Genomic DNA, 23,789 nt, shown 5'->3' with positions numbered 1-23,789 from the left:
GGCGGGCGGCGGGGGAGGAGGACGGCAGCGGTGGGTGGGCCGGGCCGGGTTGAGCAGCGCAGCGCAGCGCAGCGCAGTGCGGCCAGCCGAAAGGGCAGCGCTCGGCCGGGCCCGGCGGCGCCGCGTGCTCCGGGCCGGGCGGTTCGCGGGGCCGCCGAGGCGCGGGACTGGGGCGGGCCGGGCTGGGTCGGATCGGCGCGGCCTAAAGGCGCCTGTCGCACCTCCGCCACAGGCCCTCCCCCCCCTCCCCTTCCCCGCCAGCCCCGCCGCGCCATGCCCTCGGACCTGGCCAAGAAGAAGGCGGCCAAGAAGAAGGAGGCGGCCAAGGCCCGTCAGCGGCCGCGCCGGGCCGCGGAGGAGAACGGCGATGCCGGGACGGAGCCGCAGGAGGTCCGGCTGCCAGAGGCCAACGGAACGCCGCTGCCAGGTGAGAGGCGGCCCCGCCGTTGCGCCGGTCCCTTGGCGCCGGCCGGTGCCCGGCTTGTGGCCGTGCGCTCAGCCCGGCGGCTTCACGTGTTCCGCTGCCGGGAGGGTACAGCCGGGGCTGTTGGTGGCCGGGACTTGTGCACGTTCGGTGGTGCCCACGGAGTAGTACACTGGCACGTCTGCTCCCCTCCGGTGGAAGCACCCCGTGGGCACGGGCTGGCGCCGAACCGGGGCAGCGGCAGTGGGGGCCGGCGGGGCGCGTGCAGCCGTTGGCGGTGGCTCGCCAGAAGCTCTGTAGGCGAAGGATTCCTTAGGCCCTCGCTTGAGCCTTGCAGGGTAAAGATAGAGGGTGCTGGTGCTGTCTTTTCTCTCTCGAACTGATACTGTCCCCATCTTCCGATAGTCGATGCCCAGACCTGTTTGGGTTTTTTGGTTTGTTTGTTGGTGTTTTTTTTTTTTGTTTTTTTTTTTTTTTTTCCCGCTGTAGTGTCTGAATTCTTACTGTTCGTACCGATATTGCCCCGACCCCTCTGTTCATCTGTTTCTCCAGGACGTATGTGGTTTGTAGAAACTAAGGGCTTGTCTTAATGAAAGAGACTTGGTTACCAAAGAGCCCTTGACCTTCCTAAAGGAAACAGGCACGGTAAAGCTAACGGAGAGTTGGGTTTTGATCCTTCCTTTAGCCCCCCGGTAACTCCCCCAGGCTGTTGGGCGAGTTGTTTTCAGGCTCACAGGGCGTCGCGTTCAGAGGCGCTTGGTGGGAAACACAGAGACCCGGGGGGGTGCGGCGGGCAAGGCGGGGGGGCCGGGCTCCCGAGGGCCCCGAGCGCCCCGGTCTTTGCGAGGGCTGGTGGGCTCGGACCGCGGGCCAGGGACGGTTCCAGTGCCGGAGCGCGGCTTCTGGCCTGGTCGCCGCCGCGGCGGGACGACCCCGGCCCGGCCCGGCCCGGAGGGGTGACCCCGGCCCCGAGCCCCGGCTCCGGGTGCCGCCGGCTGCGGGCGGGGACTTGGCGCCCGCCCGGCCCGAGGCAGCCAATCGCCATCCGCTCCCCGTGGCTCATTTGCATACCGCCTTCCTATTGGTGAAGTCGGGGGAGCCGCGGGGGGTGCTGGGCTGGGGCTTGGGCGCGCGGCGCCTCGGCCCGCGCCCTCCCCCGGGACCGGCTGCTGAGGGGGGGCGGGGAGGCGCCGGTGTCCCCGGTCGGTGAAGAGTCAAGGGGAGGCGCGTAAAGCAGCGCGAACGTCAGAGGGCAGGTTGTGTGGGTCGGTACACTCCTATTTCTTATTGTCAGTTCCCCGCGAAGTAATTGCGCGTCAGGAATGAAAGTGCGTGGCTCCTCTTCTCGCTCGGCTGGTTTGCCTGTGTAGGGGGAGTATGGCTGAGGGCCTCAATGCCATTTCCTCCTTCAGATGGCAGCATCTCACCGAGGAGTGGGAACTGGGCTGTAACTCATGGCTGCGGCACATCAGCGGGACAGGAAAGATGCTCTTGTGCTGTAGGAGGAAAGGAAGAGCGGGGGCAGGCATACAGACATCCTGCTTCCCAAAAAGTTGGTAGGGCCTATTCCAATGCTGCTGCTTCTTCCCTCCTCTCAGCTTTCCCTTAATTTATTTCCTACCCAGGTTTTCTTTTGGACAACCCTTAAGCTTGCAAGCAATACTTTGTAAATTCTCTTTCCACCCCAGTACTTCCTGCAGTGAGGGTTAGTCCCGTCGTACTTGGATGACAGGTTAGATGTTCTGGCTGCTCACTTAGTGCTAAAGGTCGTATTTTATTTAGAGAGCAGGTGGAAGTTCCTGTTAGATCATATATAGCCATCTGCTAAGATGAAAAGCTGTCATTGCATCTGTACCTCCTCAACATTTGCATAGAAATGGGGATAGGAGAGTTGTTTTTGTGGTCCTGGGCCTATTGGTCCAGGGGCTTATGTCTTCCCTTGTACTTGTAAATCAGTGATGCTTCTGGTCTGTCTCTGCCTACAGAGGTGGATGCTCTTACAAAGGAGCTGGAGGACTTTGAGCTGAAGAAAGCCGCTGCCCGTGCTGTGACAGGAGTGCTGGCCTCCCATCCCAACAGCACTGATGTGCACATCATTAACCTCTCGCTGACCTTCCACGGCCAGGAACTGCTGAGCGATACAAAACTGGAGCTGAACTCCGGGAGACGCTATGGCCTGATTGGACTCAATGGGATTGGTAAGCTGTGGGGCACAGTGATGTGGGCTTCTTGGAGCTCAGTGAAGATTCTGTGTTTCTGAGAAGCTGGACAGACATAGGTGGTAAATGTTGGAAACTAGGAAGAAGAGTGTTGGACAGACATGGCCGGGACACGGCAGGTTCCATTCTCCCATCTTCCCACACGGGAAGAGGAATTGCTGGGGTTGCTGACAAAACTATGAGGTTGCATTCTGGCTGTGGACTGTACATTTGAATTTGTTTCTGTGGACCGTTGTGTGAGATGTTTGGGATTTGTGAACCTCTCTGTTTCCCGTTGCAGGATTTGTTTAGCAGTGGTAGTAAACCCAATGCTGATGCTATTGGTCAAAGAACTTGCACAGCATGAAGGAGTAGGGAGTGTGCGGTTTGCCCTGAATGGGAAAACAACTGTACAGTCCCTGGAGAAGGCAACACTCTGCATGGAGAAATGCAGAATATGGGTGTAATTGAAGAAGAGCTAGTAAGAGTGACCAACTGGCTTAACTTTCAGGAAAACACTTAGATTCTCTAGTGACGAGTGCATTACTTTCCTCTTTAGAGTCTGGAGTCCTGGTAACAGATACCAGACCTGGTTAGTCAGCAGGAAGTATACAGCAGAGATAAAGTTACCTAAATCCAGGCAAGGGCTGAATTGCAGCAGTTTCCAAAGAGCTGCTTCTTGTCTCAATCCCATCCTTGAGGTGGTGAGCCTTAGCTGGGAGGGCAGCCTGTTGCAGTGAGGCAGTAGGCTCTGCTGCATCTTTTAATTCTTCTGGCCTCTTGGGCGAGAAATTCCCAAGGATTTTCTGGGGAGAGGGAGGGAATCAGTGGGATCTGGCTGCATCTCATCCATTTCTTTGTGACTTTGTCTCTCACTGAATCCAAGAATTAATTGTGGAGTGTCTGTCTGCACACAGGGAAATCCATGCTTTTGTCAGCTATTGGGAAACGAGAAGTGCCCATCCCAGAGCATATTGACATCTACCACCTGACCCGAGAGATGCCTCCCAGTGACAAGACCCCTCTGCAGTGTGTGATGGAGGTGGATACAGAGAGGGCCATGTTAGAACGAGAGGCGGAACGTCTGGCTCACGAAGATGGTAAAGCTTCTCGGAGTCCCTGTGGACAAGGGACATTTCCTTCATTTCCCTCCCCACCGAAGAAAAAGGTCTTATTTGGGTTCCTTGGCAGAGTTTTTACATGTTACAGTGCCCGTTTCCCCCAGCTGCCCTGTGCTAGTTGACAAGTCCTGTGAGATTACACTTCTTTGGATGAAATTATTCCGCGCAGCTTCTTAAGAAGTGTCTCAGGCTTGGGAGTGGAGGGGGCTGAGTAGTGGTAAAGCAGATGGACTGTGAGCTTTCCCAGCTGTGTAGAGGTGCAGCTGAGAGCCCTTTGTTGGTAGAAGTGCTGACAGGCAGGCTCTCTTTCAGCCGAGTGTGAGAAACTCTTGGAGTTATATGAACGTCTGGAGGAGCTGGATGCCGACAAGGCAGAAGCACGGGCCTCGCGTATCCTTCACGGCTTGGGGTTCACACCAGCGATGCAGAGGAAGAAGCTGAAGGACTTTAGTGGTGGCTGGCGAATGAGGGTGGCTCTTGCTAGGTGAGTGGTACACTGCTTGCTGCCTTCAGGCAGAATGCCTGCCTGCTCCTGACTCTGTGGAGCCACATACGCAGTTCTGAGAACTTGGAGCAGAGCTGAGAGGCTTTGGGTTACCTGCATTTACCTTATGCTGTCATCTCCCCTCTCCTTTCAGAGCCCTCTTCATTCGGCCTTTCATGCTGCTGCTAGATGAGCCCACAAACCACCTTGACCTGGATGCCTGTGTGTGGTTGGAGGAAGAGCTGAAAACGTAAGCACGAAGGAGTTTTCTGCTTCTGTGGGTCATGCTTTTGTGCTGGAACATCTTGTCAGCGCGTGAGCAGGTGCTACAGGAATAACTGTCTGTAGTTCTTGTGGCTACATAACTATAGTGCAGTACCATAGACACCTTCTTGTGTTTACACGTGTCTATGGAAGGATTCCTGATGCAAGGATAATGAATTCAAGACAAGCCCCTGGCTCTCTCACTGAAGAAATGAGAAATGCTGCTTTGTACTCCCTGGTTAAAGCTACTTCCTTGAGAGCTCCTGCCAGGAGCAGCCCTGACGGCCTCTGTACCAGCACCATGTGCAGTACCAGCCGTGTAAGCTTCCCAGACCTGGCTTCCAGCTAATTTTTTCTGTGTACTGTTCCTCCAGTTTCACAAAACTGTGGTATCTGAGTGTGTCAGTTTAACCTTGTTCTAGTATGTTGAGTCACTGTCTTCGTAAACAGAAGTAAAATGTTAAGGCTTAAGGCAAAAAGGAATAGTTATGAAGCTTAGGTTATCTGGGTTGTGCATCAGAAGGACTGTATTGTGAGAATGACTTTTCGTTTGCAGAGGTTTTTCCATCAGCTTTGTCAGTTGAACCTTTTGCGTGTTTGCTTTAGAAGTCAGATGTGTTAGGAAAGTAATTTGAACCTCTCTTCCTGGGAGGCTTTAACCAGTCATTTTACAGATTTGGAGTGGAGCCAGGCATAGGGTACCTAACAGATGGTAGTCTGTACCAAGGTGGAAATAAGCAGCAATGGTTGAAACTTTGAAAAAGTATGATGCTAGTGGAGTCAGCTGCATCGGTAGCACTAGTCACCTACCACATTGGTAGCCATCTCTTCACCCTTTTTGAAGACAGGTGAAAACTGTCTTATGGTGAAGAATGTTTTACCACAATTTGCAGTATTTACTTACTGCAGCTGGTTGTAGTTGCTTTACTCCAGATTTCCCAAAGCATCTCCAAGGCTTTTATCTTTTTATTCTTAATACAACTGTAGGCAAGAGAGAACTGGTGCATGTAAATCCTTTGTCACCATCAGGACCAACAAATAAGAATTCTTATAGCTTAGTCTCTAATAACTTATGTGGTACCGCAGGTTCAAGCGAATCCTTGTGCTGATATCCCACTCCCAGGACTTTTTGAATGGTGTCTGCACCAACATAATCCACATGCACAACCGCAAACTGAAGTACTACACGGTGAGTAAATGGTGCCCTGCGCAACTGGCAAAACAGAGGAGCTGTTCTCTGGGGCGTGTCTGATGTTCTGTGGTCTCTTTCTAGGGAAATTATGATCAGTATGTAAAGACTCGCCTGGAACTAGAAGAAAATCAAATGAAGCGATTCCACTGGGAGCAGGATCAGATTGCCCATATGAAGGTATCTGCCTAGCTGCATGAACATCTTTCTACCCGTGCAGGTGGGCGTCTCTGCACCTCCTCAACCTTGTTACTGTGGCTTTCTGCTAACCCTGGGTTTTGTTGCAGAATTACATCGCACGGTTTGGTCATGGTAGCGCGAAGCTGGCCAGGCAAGCTCAGAGCAAGGAGAAGACCCTTCAAAAAATGATGGCTTCTGGCTTGACAGAGAGAGTTGTGAATGATAAGGTAGGATCAGACATGGCATTCCATCTAGAGGTCAGTACTGAAAACATGGGTTAGTTAAGGAGAATGATCTTTAGCTCACAGCAGGAATGGCTGACACAGTTGGGAGCAGCATGGTGTACCTTTCCTGATAACAAGGATGACTGTACTGAAGATAGTGTCATGCTGAAGAGTGGAAAGGGGAGGAGTAATTTTCTAGGGGACAGAAAGGGATTTGTTCTATCGGTAAGGCTGTTTTGCAGATGCAGAAATCGGAAATTAATGTCGACGGGTTGGAGAAGATGGGGGAGGATGGTCAGAGCTACTCATACTTGTTTGAAGAGTATAAACCCCCATTTGCTTCAAGGGGAAGGAAATAGGGACTCATTAGCCAGCAGATGAGCTGAATCAGAATAAATCTGTGAGTTGCTAGAGGGGCTCATAAAAAATCGCAGTCTGGTGCCTTGGTCTACAGATGATGCTTGTAGTGAGGCGTGGTTATACCAGAATAACTGGGTTGTCTTGTGCTCCAGGGTGTCTCACAAGTGGATATTCTGTGTTTACAGACTTTGTCATTCTATTTCCCGCCCTGTGGGAAAATCCCCCCTCCTGTCATCATGGTGCAGAACGTCAGCTTCAAATACACCAAGGATGGGGTGAGTGTGGGGAGTGTGCTTGGGTTCTTCGGAGCTTACTTGTATTCCTGCCTTGGTTGGGAACGTGAGGCTTTTGGCTGAACTTTCTGATCGGGCTGATGCATATGACTAGTGGATCAAACTTCTTAGCAGTGTTAAAATACTGAGTCTGCTGAGGACAGAGCATTACAGGTGCATCGTGGAGGTTCTGGGTAGTAGTGGAAAGGCATAATATGTGTCATGACTTTTGGGGTTTGCAGCCGTGGATCTATAATAACCTGGAGTTTGGGATTGACCTGGATACCCGTGTAGCTCTTGTTGGACCCAATGGAGCTGGAAAGTCGACACTGCTGAAACTGCTCACAGGAGAGGTATGTTCCCTACTTTGTCTACCTTGTTCTGGACCTTTATTCCTGGGCTAGTCTTGAACAAAGCTGTGCTTATTTGCCAGAGCACCCCAGTCAGGCCTTGGAAATCCTATGGTCTCGCTGCAATATAGGGCTTTTTCTCTCACATTATCTGTTCAGGCTGCCTCCTTTGTGCCAGAGCAGAGGTGGCTGGATTCTGTATTTTTGGCATACAGCAAAAGGAGGGATTTCCTAGTGAAAGTCTTTTATCTTCCCTTTCTAGCTGCTGCCCACAGATGGGATGATTCGCAAGCACTCACATGTGAAGATCGGTAGATATCACCAGGTACTCCCTACAGCAGCCATCAGGGACATGAAATGCTGAGGAAAAAGCTGTCAGGAATGAGGAATCTTGCCCCTCTATTCCGCTTCTAAGGCCCCTCTCATTGCTGCGCTTCTGTGCTTGGAGATGGGGGAAGGAACTGTTCCTTTGGCTGAATGGGCTCCAGCAAAAGTTCTTACCCTGAAAAGAGTCTTGCTGTGGCCCTTTCTGTTTAGCTTCTCGCCTTTTATGGGAGAGATGGTTGCCTTGTTCTTGGTGGTGGACAGACTTGCTATTCTGAAGCAGCACTCATGCTCCTGAAAGGGAGACACCTTCCATAATAGTTGAGCACAGTGACTACACTGGGAGTGGGGTTATTGTGTGCTGTTGCTCAGGCTGGTAGCGGAGGGGTGTAAGGGGAGAAGTACTTTTGGTCGTGAAGTGGGTGACCTGCACAGCCTGAGGCTGAATTTTCTTCTCTGTCAGCACTTGCAAGAACAGTTAGACTTAGACCTCTCACCCCTGGAGTACATGCTGAAATGCTACCCAGAGATCAAGGAGAAGGAGGAGATGAGGAAAATCATTGGCAGATACGGTCTGACGGGAAAGCAGCAGGTGAGTATGAGCTGTTGAGGTTTGCTTTTTGCTCATTAGGGAAGCAGAGCTGCTGTATTTTCTGTTGCTCTACTCCTGTCTGACTGTGATGCAGTATGCAGCATGGCACACCACAGCATCAAAATGCTTTTTCCATCTCTGCCTTTGAAATGGGAGGAAAAAAAGTACTCATGGCTCACAGGAACTTTCTTTGCATTGCAGCAGTACATGCGTTGGAATGGGTCACCTCCTCAGAATGTGGGTGAAGAGAAAACAGGTTGTGGCATAGTGCTAGACTCAAGGCTATTTTAGTTGTAACTTGAACTAGTTTGCTTGTCTTTGAGATGAACAGCAGGCAGAAATGCTAGAACATGTTCTCAACTGGGAGTGGGTTCTACTTGGTTCAAACAAGAGGGTAGGATCACTGGTGGTGCTCCAAGCCCAAATGTGACATACTCCTGTATGTCATACATCACATGTATGACCGGAGTTGTCTTCATCACTGCAGTTCAACATTGATTTTTACATTGTTCTTCCCCATTTGTCTCTTCAGAAGTTGAGAGTAGTTGTATGGTTGTGTCAGGATGCAGTGAATGTCAGGATCCAATGTTAGGTTAATGGCTGGACTAGATGATCTTCAAGGTCTTTCCCAACCTAGATGGTTCTGTGATTCTCTGTTCTGTGAACACTAGTTAGATGTCAATTAGTTATCCTTTGGAACCGAAGCTGGGTCTTGCTATGGACACTCCTCCAGAAACCCCTGGAATTCCTTTGTTCTGTTGGTGCGAGAAGCTTAGCCTAGGTGTGAGACTGACTAAACTTTGTCGTCAGTTGTCATGTAGCTGCTGGAAACAGTGTGAGATCTGAATATGTTGTGGTCAAGGGTCACAGTGTCTGTGTTTGTCAGGTGAGCCCCATCAGGAACCTCTCTGATGGGCAGAAGTGCCGTGTGTGCTTTGCGTGGCTGGCCTGGCAGAATCCCCACATGCTTTTCCTGGATGAGCCTACCAACCACTTGGACATAGAGACAATAGATGCTCTGGCAGATGCTATCAATGAATTTGAAGGAGGAATGATGCTCGTCAGCCATGACTTCAGACTCATCCAACAGGTAAGAAAAGCAATGAAGTTTTTCAGAGCACCTAACACTTTAATTAAAGTGTTTTCAACTGGCTGGCTTGCTCTTCTCCCCAAAAGATGTGCAAGTGAAAAAAGTCACTGGACATGATTCCCTTGCCATGTTTGTGTGAAACAATTACTGAGCTAGCCTAGGAAAAGATTAGGTACTTAAAAGAAACAAACCCGCGCTAAACCCTAGAAGTGAAGAATAACTTAGATGGAAATCATGACACTCTGTGGAGGCCTTAACTAGATTTTTTTAAAATGATACCAGAATAGTTGTAGCACAGCTTTTTATCACTCGGTCCACACAAGCGAAGGGAACTGCACCACATACACACAAATGTCAAGTGCTGATTTATAAGCTATAGCGTTGTCTGTAAGTTCAGGTATAATTTTATTTCTCAGTATGTTATATCTGAGTAGTTCAGGTCAAGAACTACTTTTTTTTTTTTTTTTTTTCAATTCCCAGTTTAACAGGAAAAGCTTTCCTTCTTAGTCTAAGAACAAAGAAAGAAATGCTGAGGGGTCAAGGATTTTTAGTTTTTAAATCTTGTATAAATGATGCAGAAAACACCAGGTGAGATATTTCACTGCAGGTATTTTTCTTCGGTAGTTGAAGTGCAGAAGTTATTAAGCTCTTTTCTTACCAGACTTCAGAGAGTAGACTTTGGTTAATTTTATGATTTTTGTAAAACTAAAATGCTGTACTGCAAACCTCTCCTCCTTGTGTGCTTGCTTTCAGGTTGCACAGGAGATCTGGGTCTGTGAGAAGCAGACAATCACAAAGTGGCAAGGCGACATCCTCGCCTACAAGGAACATCTCAAGTCCAAGCTGGTGGATGAGGATCCGCAGCTCACCAAAAAGACCCACAACGTGTGAGCTGCAGAGCGGTCGGCCGGGCGCTCTCCCTGGAGACTGACAGTGGCCAATGTGACTCACCCGCCTGCCGACTGGAACGGGACTCTGCTGCTATCTCTGGCTGTCTTCTAGGATTGCTGCAATACTGCTTCCCCTTGACTTGCCTCGCACCTCTGTAACTGGACAGAGATCTCTTCTCTCCTGATCTGGCTACGTTTGGGCAACCATTTCCATATTTAGATTCTGTCCCACCTGAGCCAGACCTTGGAATCGAATGGTCTGGGGTCGTGGCAGTGGCAGTTAGGGTGTCAAGCCACAGTGCTATGGAAGTGGAGACCCCAGCCCAGCTTCTCCCGCCTCTTCCTTCCCAATTTCTGCTTCAGTTTAGATACTTCACTTCAAACTCCTCTGGCCTTGGTTTGTTTTTAACTATTATTTAACAGTGTAATTAACAGATCTGCCTGAGAAACCATCAGTCAATAAAGAGGGAAGAACAGTCTTGTTTTGTGAGCTGGAGTAGTTATTTGGGCATGCTGGGGCAAACTGACTAGTGCTGAGCTTTGAGTAAGGATGAGAGCCCTTTCTTCTGGGGTGAAGGTTCAGTTCTTCAGTACTACCAAAGCTATGAGCACAACTTGAGGGATACATGAAGTGGTGAGTACTGAGCTCTGGAGGTACAGAGCAGTGAGTGGGATCCTCACCCCTGGGAAACCTCTGCTAATCCAGAGTGAACACCGAGTTTTCCAGTTAGTGACAGAAGGGGGAGCAAGCCACACACACTTTTTTTATTGTTGACTAAGAACTGGAAAGACAGAAGTTAGAGACAGAACATAGATCTGTAAAATACCAGCGTGTGTTCTCTACAACAGAGTGCCTTAGGTGTATGCTTTTTTCTTCACCTTGAATTGTGTGGGTCTAATACTGAGACTCTAATTTAGAATTTTTGGACTAAGAATTAGTTATTTGTTCCATGCAGGTTTAACTAAACAAGGCTAATCAAATAAAGTTAACATTTTTTTGTTCTTAACAACAAATTTTTAGTTAAGTTGGTGTTTAAACTTCACCCTGTGTCAAAGAAGCTTGAATAACATGCATTTTTCATGTAATTTAAAAATAAATAGTACTAAGGAAAAAGGTAGCAAATCCAACCAAATATGATCATGACTTAGCATTTTAATTCTGACACATGGCTGTGCTGGTCATTTGAAAGGTTCATGTAATCTGTTCCAACAGTACACGTTGACAGGCAAATTGAAAAATAGGACAAATACGTAGTAGTTGCACTCTCTTGCAGTACTTTATCAGATGCTGACCATTTGTGGCTCTGACTCTTTGAGAAGAGTATTTCCTTGGGTTTTTTTTCCAAAGGGACCATCCAAGTTGTGGCTGCTGCTATAGAAACACTGTGTTTCATCCACAGGACAAATGTCACAATGGGAGCTGCTTCCAGTAGATAGTGCAGAACATTCAGGTTTTTCAGTGGTTTTAGCAGTGATCTGAGAGGAAATAAAGTCTTCTCGGAGGAAATAATGCAAATCAGTAAAAATGCAGTTCTGCAGAAAAGCCTATATTGCATCGAAAAGTCACTTAAAATGACTACTCACAGTGTAGTGCTCAGAAGTTAACAGACGGCCCACAGATAACTACTGTAAAGGCTGATGGGTGTCACAGAAGTTGAAGCAAGAACAGATGAATGCATGTCTATTCATCCTGCTCTCTGGGTTTTAAAAAGATGGTGAATTGGAAAGGGTTACAAAGTAGCTGTGGGAATGGTGAGGTTAGGAAGTCCTGCCTGAGGCTAGAGCTGCTCCTCCTTATTCTTGGCAAAGATTTGGCAACAACTCATCACTACATTTCAGATCTGTGTAGTTGAGAACCATGGAGGCAATAATAAATGCAGCATGTAAACTTCCACTGAGTTCTTTGGGAATGGTAAATCCTGAGAGGGGCGTGAGAACATGAGTGAGCCAGTGTTGTGGACGGCAGTTGGAGAATTCTTGTAGTTGATGTAACGAAGAGGAGAGCTGTGTTAGCTGTCCGCTGCAGCGGAACGAGAGGAACTTCTGGGTTGCAGACAGGCCTCTGATGTAGCAAAGATGAGCATACAAGTACATGTTCAAACAAAAGGAGCTGTAGCTGCACTAGAGGTCACAGTTAGTAACCAGGACTTGTAAAATGGAATACATACACATGCTTTACCAGTCTGATATTTCCAGCCTTAATTTAAACCTGTTCTGTGGTGACCGTTAGACTGCACTGAAGCAGCTGTGGCAGGCATATGTCCTGGAGCACTGATGTCTGTGAGAGACACCCACTAGCTGGGGCACTTTCAGCTAGGGCTTTTCTGGTCACGCACAAAAGCAAAACTATATCTAAATTAGGAGAACTGCTCCTTAGCTGCTAGGATGGTCATTTCAGTGAAAGAAATGGCCTAGAGCCTCTATACCATTGCTCTTGCATGTAGTCTAAAAGTGAAGTTGGCTCTGACACAGCTACAGCCAGAAGTGGCAGATATCACATCGAGTGTAGAGTTGTGGGATTCCCCTTGTCTTTGTGTTGTGAATTGATCCATGCACTGCAAAAATAGCACAAGGATGAGTCAGGCCCAGCACATGGCTTCCAGAATGCACAGCCGTTAGCGCATGCCATCTAGGGAAGCAGGTGGCAGTTTCCCAAATCTGGGAGTTCAAATCTGACTGTACTGCCCAGTGGATGAGCCTCTGCCCTTCCTATATAATGGCTCCCTGTGCTTGATGCTGAGTGACCAGTCACGGCTCCTTGTCCACCAAAGGGCTTCCTTCTAACTAAACATTTTGTCAGAAAAACAAGCTGTGTGTGTAGAACTGCCGGTGCCAGACACTGCTGCAGCTGTAGAGAGATACAAGGACTAACAGCCTCTTTAGCATGAGAGAGTCTTTGTGCGCTATGACCGGTGGACAAGGTGAAACGGTTCCAGTTGCAGTGAACAATCTCCCCCAGCACAAAGATCTCAGTTATTTACAGCTCTGTAGATCGGTGGGTGGAATGTACATCAGTGGGGGAAGCCCTGTGCTGTTCCTTATCGATACACGGCCTCTTACAAACCACAAGTGGTGATGTTGCTTGCTCCTTACTCCCAGTATGAGTCATCCACTGACATCTCTTCATGTTGTTAGACATCACAGAATATGCCACTCCTCTTCCCAGAAGGAACAACCCGCTACCCAGTATCTTCAGTGCCCAAGTCCATTCCCCTTCACAAAGGTCCCACCTGATTCCTGCGTCGTAATTACCATTGCTAGCGTGATCACTGGTTTCCAAGACAGATCAAACACATACTCAGGGTGTTATCCCTCCCCTCCCGCTGCCTCTCTTCTGTCCTCTGAGGCCCTGTTGTGTGTAGCAGGCAGGACTCCCAGGAGCAGGCTAGCTGTGGCAGTGGGAGGAATACTGGCTGTTGGGATGTTCATGATGCTGTCATGCAGTCACTAGACCAATATTCCCTCCAGTCACTGAGTCTCCACTGACTGTGTTATCTGTTCCGTAGCACAGAAGTTGTTCCACCCATTTGATTCAGGAAACAGTACCCTGAGTACTTCAATTTACACCCTTCCACCAAAGCAAGAACCCTCCTTTCACCAAAACCCTGGATGCACCTGGGAATACCTCTTCTCTGGCACTCCTGCCCCATGTGAATGAGATGCTACAGCTCTTGCCCACCTCTTTGCCCATCTTACCCTCAAACTTCCTCTCAGGTCTGAAATTTTAATTGAATTAGTTACTTCCAAGCTTCTCTCAGGCCAGCTGTCCTTCACTTAGTGCAAAATTATATCATCGGTCACAGATGTGTATCCATCCTACTCCGGGGGGGCTGCACCTGAGGTGGGAGAGGTATTGCTGCCTTTGGTATATAACCAGCCCCACAGCACCTTCTGGCTGCTCTGTTAGAGCTTGTTTTGTGGGAGTTTGACATGAGCGCAGAAGCTGGGAAGAAGCGTGGTCATGTTCCTGCTTCTGGGGACAAGAAGTCTAAGAGAAAGGCTAAGAGGAAGGAAACCTACTCAGCCTATATCTACAAAGTACTGAAGCAGGTGAGTAAATGTTTCTTTTCTATTAGAAGCTGTTTCATATGTAAAGTTGCTTCTGCCTATTGCATGTTAACCTTATAAGGAGGAAGAAAGGAAAATCTGCTTATTAGTACAATTGAAAAAAAAAAATGGGTACAGGAGAGCCCCAGCTGAGTCTCAAAAGTGTGTGTGTGTGAGGGGATCCTTGAGGTAGGAGGCAAGAAGTGGATCTAGATCAGAAAGAGTTTCCTAGAGAGAATAAAGCTTCAGTGTGGTGTTCAGCCTAAGGAAATAATGGAGTAGAAGTCCATAGGGCAAAACCAGCTGCTGTTAGCCCTATGAGTAAGTAACTATCTTCCTATTAGTTTCTGTGGGAGAGATGAGAAAAAGAATTTTGAGAAGGGTCCAAGGGTTGTCTAGACTTTGGTCATCTGCATGAGCCTGTAGGCAGGACTTAGAGCACATGGGCGCTTCCACCCCTTACAGGCTTGTTTTTCACAGGGGATTGTGCAGAGGTTCTGGCCAGTGCAGTGCCAAAGCTGCTGTAGTATTGTGGGGGCCTGATACAAGTGGCATGCTACTCAAGACCTTCAGGGTAGCAACTATGGGTCTCTTTGGGGTTAGAGCGCCCTGTCTGAGGTGGGAAGGGGGCCCCCATTTTTATGGGTGTGCTGGGGCTCCCTCTCCCTTCAGGATGATGGGTATGTGAGACAGTGCTTGATTACCACCTGGCAGGTACACCCGGACACTGGCATCTCCTTTAAGGCCATGAGCATCATGAACTCCTTCATCAATGACATCTTTGAGCGGCTGGCGGCGGAGGCCTCGCGCCTGGCCCAGTACAACCACCGCTCCACCATCACCAGCCGCGAGGTGCAGACGGCCGTGAGGCTCCTGCTGCCTGGCGAGCTGGCCAAGCACGCCATTTCCGAGGGCACCAAGGCTGTCACCAAGTATACCAGCAGCAAGTGACCGGCTGGAGCCCAAATAAATTCCTGCTGCATTGACCGTGCCCTGTCTGTCATGGTGCTGCTGGGAGGGAGGGGGGATGTGGGATTCGCTACCGCCATGGGGACAGTGCGGTGTGTGGGGAGAGGCCTTGTCCAGCCGTCAGGACCCGGGGGAAGTGGGGGGTGATGTCCCTCCATGACAGGGTGGGGGGCTGGTCCCGTGGGGAGTGGGGTCAGAGCTTTCAGCTGAGGTAGGAGGTACGAAGAGGCTCTTGCTCCGGTCCTGCCCACTTCGAGACCTTTTAGCCTAGGACCTGGCTTGCCTCAGGGTGTGTTGGATTGGTTTTAACTAGGAATCCAGAAAGAGGATGGAGCACAGATCTGTTGTAGTTTACCCCGGAGTACTGGCTGAATTACCTTTCATGTGCTCCTCTTTAAGGAAGTTACAGGGGAACCTCAGTGTGGGGAGTAACAGTTGGAAGCTTGATACAAACTGGTGAAATTGCTTTGGTGCTCAAATATTCTGCAGTTTTCCAGTACAACCTCTTGTAGCTCAAATGAGCTGTCTGTAGTCTTTCTACTTTACAAGGAATAAAGATGAACTAGCCACTGGGCCTTGAAGTTGGTTGCTATTAGGGTCTTGTCCACATCATAAGCATGATGAGCAGGCGGAAAACTTGTGTTAATGACATCACACTTCCAAGGAGGAAAACTGTAAGTACATTTTTCTGTCAAATTAGTTTCAAACAGGCAGAGGACAAGAGAAAAGGTTTAAGTTTTCTAAAACATTTTCAGATGTTTATAGCATTGGGACCTGCTGATTAAGGGAGCTCCAAGTTGAATGGAAAATCAAACGTTTTTCAGAGAAAGCTTCAACTGGGGTGTTGGAGGGTGATATAACAAAAATGTAGCATAGATAGTAAGTGGAAAGTACTTGACTGTAGGCACAAAGGAGGTTAAAAGAATCTGTAGGTAGTAGAGGAATTAATACAAGATTATACATATACAGAATGAGAAAAAATATTGGGATGTCAAAGTATGCAGTAAGTACAGAAATAACCATATGTTTCTAATAAGCTCTATTTGATTAAAAAAGTTATTAAAGCGAAAAAGCTACTTCCTTATTCACTTGTGGGTAAAAAGACACTGTTAAATAGCAGCAAGATGGGACAACCTCTTCCAGGTCAGTATGTCCATTACTTTTACCTGTGTTTTGAAAAAATGGGCTGGAATTCTCTGGTCTGCTGGCATTTATTAGAAATAATAATAATGGAGTAGCAGGAAGTCGTAAGTAGAGGATCAGGGAGGAAACATGTTTCACTCTGGTAAAGGGAGGTTGTATTAAGTGTGCATCAGTTAGCCTAGAATTAATTCCAGACAAAATGAAGGAAGCCTGCTCTAAGACTTGCTTGATAATAAATTAGGGGATTGGAACATAAGTAATTGAAGTGGTTATGTGGAGTATATCTTATTTTACCAATTCACAGGCTTGATTGCTAATGTCACGGACTTGTCATTTATAATTTTTAGAGATATTAACTTTGGCTTTAATTAGCTCTATATGTCAACTACGGAGCACCCAATAGCAGGTTGATTTCTTGGAGCTATCCAGTACTTGGCAAGTTGTTAACAGAGATCATAAAGGGAGACTTTCCTTCTTGTGGAGTCCTGCAGAAGTTGGTATTCAGTCTTATGCAACTAAGAAAGCAAAACCTCATGCTGGCTGCCTGCCAGTAAATGTATAAAAACACAGATCATGTCTTTAATCTTTGCATCATCATTTTGAACCGTGGCCATCTGGATTTTTTTGGTAGGATTGGATGAACAGCTGCTGCTTGAAAACAACCAAATACAACTACTAGCAGAGACAACAGGGCATACTTGTGGGAAGCTAAGGTCATTCTGGAAGGCAGGGTGAGCTCTTCCACAGTTCTTCAAACTCCTGATTTCAGTTTTCAGGTTCCTGATTGCTAAAAGCTTATGTTGTCTTTAAGTTTCCTGCTGTTTTTCTTCCAGTGCTTCTTTACTGTGATGGGCCTCTTTGCACCAGCCCAGGTTATCAGCATGTTTATCAGTTTGTACCAGTCAGAGCAGAGACTAAATCCCCCTGTGTCAGTGGGGTGCAGTTAGCACTGGGTAGAGGGTTTTTCTTATGTTTATAAACTGTTTTCAAAGTTGTTTTGTTTTTTTCTGATGGGTTGGTGGGTGGGTTGTTTGTCTAGCTTTTCTCCTCCTGGTGAAAAATTCCTCCCTTTCAGGTAGAGAAGGAAGAAATGATGCAAAAGGAGCTGGACTGACAAGAGAAACAAAGGGTATTTTCTTACTAGGGCTTGTGGACATCCTATTTTCTTGCTTCCAGTGGCTTTGAAGAGGCAACTTTTTCCTGCAGGGCTATACTGGGAGCATCCTGCATTCTGCCTTGGACCGTCATGTTAATATCTGGTCCTGTCTGTTTGCCCTCTGACTAAGTGGGAAGTTCATATCCCCAGGTGCTTCCTACATGACTGAGGCAGGGCCCCGAAGAGGGTGTTGGCAGATTCTGGCTGTCCACACACAGCCTGTGCAGCCCACAGGCCTTGAGTGAGTGTTGTGTCCCAAGTGATGGTGGAGGGCATGACCCCCTGGGCTGTGGTGGGACAGCTGGACTGCCCCATGAGTGCAGCACCTTCTTGGGGTGTGCAGGGCCGTCCCTGGGTTCCTGCATGTGCATGCTGCCTTGGGATCTGTGGTGGAGTGAAGGAAAGATGTGGGCTGTATTCTGGGGGGAGATGTGGGAGATATCCTTTGCCAGCGTCACACTGGGACTGGATGCCTGGTTTAGTGATCAAGTGCCCTGTGCAGTGTGCTGGTGAGGCCGCACCTCGATGACTAGGTTCAGTTTTGGGCCCCTCACTACAAAAAGGACATTGAATGACTCGAGCATGTCCAGAGAAGGGCAACAGAGCTGGTGCAGGGTCTGGAGCACAGGTCTGATGGGGAGCGGCTGAGGGAACTGGGGGGGTTTAGTCTGGAGAAGAGGAGGCTGAGGGGAGACCTCATTGCCCTCTACAGCTCCCTGAAATGAGGGTGCAGAGAGCTGGGGATGAGTCTCTTGAATCAAGGAACAAGCAACAGGACAAGAGGGAATGGCCTCAAGCTGCCCCAGGGCAGGGTTAGACTGGCTCTTAGGAAGCATTTCTTTGCAGAAGGGGTTGTTGGGGTTGGAATGGGCTGCCCAGGGCAGGGGTGGAGTCCCCATCCCTGGAGGGGTTGAAGAGTCGGGTTGACCCAGCGCTGAGGGATCTGGTGGAGTTGAGAACGGTCAGTGTGAGGTTAATGTTTGGACTGGATGATCTTCAAGGTCTTTTCCAACCAAGATCATTCTGTGATTTTTTCCAAGGTCATCTGGTGGTAGTAGAAATTGGGGTAGAGTGTCAGGAGGAGCCAGAGCTGTGGTAGCTCCCAGGTGGCAGTATGTGAGGCAGTCCTGGACTTCACAAAGCTTGTAAGGTGATGCTGAGTCTCATGAGCTATGGAGCTGGGACAGATGCTTGTCTCAGTCTGATCAGGGTCAGTCTGGCTTAGTAGAGTGGGCCAGACAAGATGTACGTGATGCTCATACAGAGAGTACAGGAGGGAGCAGAAGTGGGACTGAGTGTATCACCTTCAGTCCCAGCCCTGCTGCTATGGTGTGGGGCTGGCTGGGGTGGGAGGGAAGAGGTTGTACTGGCTGCTCTGTTTCCTTTCGACTGTAGGACAGCATTGAAGAGTGCTCTTTTCCTAGTGTCCTGCCTGCAGGCCAGAACTAGCCCTGAGCACAGGTGCTGGAGCAGCATCTGGCCCAGCAGGTCTGTAATTTTATTTCCTGCAGCCTTTGTGGCCGGTTGTGCTGTGGGGAGAGGCTGTGCAGCTGGCGCAGGTGGCAGGGCGGCTGCATCGGGGCTGCCTGCACGCCAGGCTCATGGGGGGGACCTGGCTGGCTGCGGTACATTGGAGGCAGGCCTGGGAGAGTCCAGCTGAAGAGCGGGATTGGGAGCAGGCTGCTGTTGCATCTAGAAGGTGAGCCATCCCATCTCCTTGCCCAGTCTGTTACATTGCTCCCTAGGCCACAGAGCCTATGTTTACTGCCCCTTTCCAGCAGCACTCCTGTTTCCCTAACTGTAGGATGTGCAGTTCTGCTCTGTGGGATGGAGAACGCTCATGAGTATCTTGGAACTGCAGTTCTGCTTCTGCCCTGGAGGTGGTTCTCTCCGACTACCTGATGTCAAATATATTTCTGCTGTATGGGCAAGAGCCCGGTGCTGCCCGGCTCTGAGCGGGCTGCCTGTGGACCACTCAACTTCCCTCTGTGGTCCTCTGGCTCTTTTAGCAGATAACTGGCCGTCTGCGTGGTTGTTTTATGGTGAGATGAGCGGATGCCTCCTAGAGGTGTCTGGTAGAGCATCTAGCAGGTGAGCCCAAGAGGAGTAAGGCTTTGGTGGTGCAGGTGCTTGATTCTCCAATACTGCAATTTGTCCATCCCACTTCATTTGCTTCATGTCTCCCCTGCCCCTCCTTTCTTTTTTTTGTCACCCCTAAAGGCTGGAAGAATGGAGTTGGTGGTTGGCCTCATATCCCTCTTGCTGCATCCCTGTGTTTCCTCACAGGTCTGGAAGGGCAGCTTGCAGCGCAGATGCACTGAGCTTGAGAGGCAGGGGGAATTGGTAGCTCTCGGAATGGTGAGTTCTGCACTGAACCTACCCAGATTGTCTTTTTTGCATTTCCTGTGTGGGGGTGGGCTCATCTCTCACTGCGCAGGGGTCATGCTGTTTGTTTCCCCCCAGTACGTCCCCATGGAGCTGCCCTGATGCACCTGCACAGATGTCACACATGGCCTTCCTTTCCTGAGGGGTCACTCTGCATGCTTAGCACAGATCAGCTTTTGCGAGGGCTGCTCCAGATTCTTCCAGGGTTCACTTGTGGCTCCATGCCCTGTTTGTGCCATGATGCTCTTCGTGGGTCAGGTGAGATCTGAATGAAGTTGCTTTGGGAGGAGGGGGTAGACTCTGCTAACCAGCAGGGATTAATAAGAAATTGGTCACTGTGAGAATGACCCAGAAGCATTTGGGTTACAATAAAAAGCCACCCTTAACTTGGAGCCCAAGTGTCTTGGGACTGCCTTGGTCTGTGTGAGTCTGTCCTTTTCCTGCCTGTGTCCTTGCAAGTCTTCAGGTGAGTTCTTAGTGCTGCAGCACTGTCATGTTGCATGTCCCTGGCCCTGTGTCTATGCCTGTCTGATTTGTTCTTACCAAGCTATACATGTCGATGGGCTAGAAGCACCCTCTTTTTTTTTTTTTTGTCTTGGTCCTCTCTTCAAACCCCTTAAAAAGAACACTATAGTGTGACAAACTGAATCAAAGTGTTCATAAAAATATCAGCAATGCCTGCATTCTCTGTTTTCATTTTTGTAAGAGAACAATGACTTAAGAGTCTGCTCTCTTTTCTTGTAGGGTGGGAGGCCATGTGGCAGAGCATCCCTCTGGTCTCTGAATGGTGCAGGTTTGAGGGGAGGGAAACTTTTGGGCAATGGAGGCTGGCACCTCTGTGCAGACCTGTGTGCGTTTCTCTTCCCATGTTGCTGTGTCCCTTGGCAGCAGTGCTGCCAGGTGGCTGCTCTGGTGCATCATTAGATGCTGTTCCAAATAGCATAGGCAGGAATGGTTCAGCACTCGGAGGAAAATGAGCTGGTGATGGATAGCTGTGGTGATGCCAAAGCAGTTAAAATATGAACCTCTGAAGTGCAGCCAGAGTTCCAGCAAGGGACTCTCATCCTCTTTGTGCTCATCTGCTGGCACGTGGGGACAGAGCTGGCCTATGTCCCTTCCCTTTTCTGGTTTGGTCTGAGGTAGGCTGTTGTCTCTGAGTAATGGTAACTCATGGTGGCCCAGAATCCCTGCCTGGAGAATGAGAGATGAGTGATGATCAAAGGTCAGACAGACACTCCTCCATGAGCACACACCTGGCTGTCTGAGGCTCTGTTATTCCTGATGCTGCCAGCACTGTAATGGGGCTGAGGGTCTGTGGCATCCTTGGAGCTGTGCCTCCATCTACATTCTCCCCAGTAAGGATTGTTGCAAATAGTTTGCCTCCTTGTTTGTTCTCTCTCTTCATACCCTGTTCACTCTGGAGTCCTGGATATAGCCAACAGTAATGCTTCTTCCTTCATCTCCACTGCTTGGGATTGTGCAGTCGGGGTGGTTTCAGAAGTCAGTTATGTGAAAAAGTAAGTCTTATTTGATATCTGTAATTTGGGGGCCATATAACGATAGGGGTCAGAAAGCATCCTTGTTCTTATGTCCTCTCCTTGTATAGCCCTGTATTACCAAATATTACTGTATTGCTGCCAAACATGAGGGGAGACTGAACAACCTGCTGTCTGGTAAGGTGCTTCCCGATGAGGAGCTGCAGCCAGGACTACTGGAGCCCCAGTGACTGACTTGCAGTGCCTCTGATGCTGAGAAGCTTGGGACAGGGCAGAGGGCTTCTCCAGGGCCTGAGATGAGAAAGGGGCTGGGGACAAAAAGTGTGTTCTCACATAAGCAGTGTGTACTGGGCTGGGCTCAGGACTGTTACCTAGCGGTACCCTGCATGGTCTCCAAGTGGGAGGAGGATGATGCTTCCATGTGGCCCCATGCAGGGTGTGGAGCTGGAGAAGAGGATGACATGGGCAGAGTGGCCCCATGAGGAATGGCTGCTGCAGGCCACACGCCGTTTTCCCATTAGCGAGTGTTTAGTTCAGCGTTTTAAATAATTGTGTCCTCGGAATGATATTTAAAATCCATTTGGGAGGCAATGAGGCGGGAAAGTGCCTGTGCCATTGTGATGACGCTGCGCAGGCCGCGCCACACATGCATATTACAAACTCGTTACAGGCTCGTTTACACGCACGCTGCTCACTCCCTGCACAACCTCTTTCTGATGCTCCTAATGTTTCCTCCTCACTATGGCTGCTTCTGCTTGGCACCAGGGAGAAATTTATTTGATAAAGCAGACCTGGTGTCATCTGCAGCAAGAGGAGCAAGGGGCAGGGTCACAGCAGTCGGGTGCTGGCCTCTGGAATGGGGATGTGCTGGATGTGCTTGGGGATGGGACTGTCTCTTGGGTGTTCTGTCCTTCAGCTCACTGCAGAACCGTGCTTCCTTTCTGACAACCCTTGCACTTGTGTTACTGCAGGCTTCAGACCCTGCAGCCCCAAGGCTTTCAGCTGCTGTGCTCTGGGCACAGCTGGGAGAGGAGTTGCAGCACCTGTGTCAGGCTGTGAAGCTGAGTTACCAGCATGTGCTCTTGAATGTCCATGAGAAGCTGCGTGAGCTGGAGACTAGGCATGAGGGAGCAAATGGGGAGCAGCTTTGGCACTGGTTCCTCGATGCTGGTTAGTGGCTGAACGGCATTGCTGCTATCCCTCTACTCCCATTCCTCTGACTGCTGCATGGGCACCCTCCGCTGTCCTTCCAGCCCGCACAAAACAGAAATCCTATGTGGTTGTATGAGGCTCCTGGTACCACTTAATTCTTGTCCCATTGGCTTTGGTGGTATGAGCAGTACTCAGTCTTCTCTCCTTGTCCTCACTCTCCTGGTCATGTTCAGCCCCTTCTAGCCAGGGTCCCAGCTGGGGTTTTGCTTGGTGCCACCATGTGACCAGACATTAGTGGGGTGTGATTATAAGCCCCCAAGCATGTTGGGTTCTGACATCTATGTCCCTTGCACAGTGACCTTGCCAGCTGTTTTCCTGAATAGGAAATTGATGGCTCTAGCATCTTTTTCTCAGAAAAGACTACTGAGCAGATATGAGGGTAGAAGCAAAGCTGGAGTAGGGGCTAGAGAAGGTGGTCAAATTGGAGGAGGAAGGACAGGGTGTAAAACATGGGGCCTATCTGTGGCTGAAGCAGCAAATATTCTCAGGAGGTAGAATTTTCCCCCATCCTGCACCAGGGCTGGTGAGTCTGAATTTCCAGTGCATTTGGGTGGGATGGTCTCAGTATGGTGGGGTTAGTCCCACAGTCTGATGCTGAAGGGGTTCTAACTGTTATAATCTGGGGCAAGGAAATGTTTTGCACTGAGCCTGGATGTGCTGCCTTCATCTGTGCCTGCCAGCAATCAAGGGGTCATTCACAGTGTACTGCCCAAGTAAGGGGGCTGCATGCTGTGATTGAGCAGCTCTAGTCCCCTCCCAAAATGCAAAACAGATCAAGAAACCAGAAGCTGAAACTCTGCAGCATTTACATGCATGAATTTGTAGGTGATGGTGTGTTGCTCTGATTGTTCCCTCCCTCTGCATGTGCCTGTGAGTAGTAAGGTTCCAGCTGAAACCTTAACCTTGATTTCAAAGAATAGAACTGTCTGTGGTGGATTTAGTCTTCAGGACACCACGTCATCTTCTATGTATAGGGCTTTAGGTATCTGCTCTCCACTTGCCACTTCTTGTAGCCACAGCTGTGGTGCAAGAGGTGTGAGCCCATCTTGGGTTTCTGTGTGCTTGCTTATTAGTGCATCTTGGTGTGGATGGTGGGCAATGCCAAATGCAGGCAGCTGGATTTGCACATGCGTGGGATGCTTAGCTTTCCTTGCTGAGACCCTGAGTCTTGTCTGGTGTGTTGGAGGTGAGGAGAACCTGGCTGCTCAGTCTGCTGAGCTTTATTTTTCATGTGCATTGAGGTCAGCTCATCCAAGGCTGTGCTGCAGGTCTGGCAGCTGCCCTTCCAGAGATACTCTGTGGCACATGTCCAGTAAGGAATAAATATTCACAGAATGGTCTCAGTTGGAAAAGACCCTGAAGATCATCCAGTCGAACCATTAACCTCACACTGACCGTTCTCAACTCCACCAGATCCCT

At 49.3% G+C, this 23,789-nt stretch overlaps 2 protein-coding genes across 3 annotated transcripts; both read left to right on the top strand.

The window, feature by feature from the left end:
- The first annotated feature begins 42 nt into the window (after positions 1 to 42).
- On the top strand, positions 43 to 10,440 carry ABCF2 (ATP binding cassette subfamily F member 2). 2 transcript variants are annotated; one of them, XM_074900857.1, is made up of 15 exons: positions 233 to 427; positions 1,837 to 1,980; positions 2,410 to 2,622; positions 3,540 to 3,722; positions 4,056 to 4,227; positions 4,382 to 4,477; positions 5,578 to 5,680; positions 5,765 to 5,860; positions 5,968 to 6,087; positions 6,630 to 6,719; positions 6,959 to 7,069; positions 7,329 to 7,391; positions 7,854 to 7,982; positions 8,869 to 9,072; positions 9,826 to 10,440. In XM_074900857.1, exons 1-15 carry the CDS (start codon positions 274 to 276, stop codon positions 9,961 to 9,963), a joined length of 2,016 nt encoding a protein of 671 aa, XP_074756958.1. In that variant the 5' UTR covers positions 233 to 273; the 3' UTR covers positions 9,964 to 10,440. The 2 variants fall into 2 exon arrangements, with proteins under 2 accessions (XP_074756959.1, XP_074756958.1); XM_074900858.1 differs by lacking the exon at positions 1,837 to 1,980 and having other exon boundaries at positions 43 to 427.
- Positions 10,441 to 13,892: 3,452 nt separating this feature from the next.
- H2BK1 (H2B.K variant histone 1) lies at positions 13,893 to 14,960 on the top strand. Its single transcript, XM_074898175.1, has 2 exons — positions 13,893 to 14,012; positions 14,724 to 14,960. Exons 1-2 carry the CDS (start codon positions 13,893 to 13,895, stop codon positions 14,958 to 14,960), a joined length of 357 nt encoding a protein of 118 aa, XP_074754276.1.
- The last annotated feature ends 8,829 nt before the right edge of the window (positions 14,961 to 23,789 follow it).

Source organism: Athene noctua, chromosome 2 (assembly GCF_965140245.1).
Source record: "Athene noctua chromosome 2, bAthNoc1.hap1.1, whole genome shotgun sequence".
In the NCBI taxonomy this organism is placed as follows: domain Eukaryota; kingdom Metazoa; phylum Chordata; class Aves; order Strigiformes; family Strigidae; genus Athene; species Athene noctua.
This window is presented reverse-complemented; position numbering and strand designations above follow the sequence as displayed.

What these genes read in the sequence shown, in the direction of transcription:
- ABCF2 (XM_074900857.1), top strand. Translation starts at nt 274, where the DNA reads ATGCCCTCGGACCTGGCCAAGAAGAAGGCGGCCAAGAAGAAGGAGGCG. An exon ending in GCAAACTGAAGTACTACACG is followed by an intron (nt 5,681 to 5,764) that starts GTGAGTAAATGG and finishes GTCTCTTTCTAG; the next exon opens with GGAAATTATGATCAGTATGT. An exon ending in AGATCGGTAGATATCACCAG is followed by an intron (nt 7,392 to 7,853) that starts GTACTCCCTACA and finishes CTTCTCTGTCAG; the next exon opens with CACTTGCAAGAACAGTTAGA.
- H2BK1 (XM_074898175.1), top strand. Translation starts at nt 13,893, where the DNA reads ATGAGCGCAGAAGCTGGGAAGAAGCGTGGTCATGTTCCTGCTTCTGGG. An exon ending in TCTACAAAGTACTGAAGCAG is followed by an intron (nt 14,013 to 14,723) that starts GTGAGTAAATGT and finishes ACCACCTGGCAG; the next exon opens with GTACACCCGGACACTGGCAT.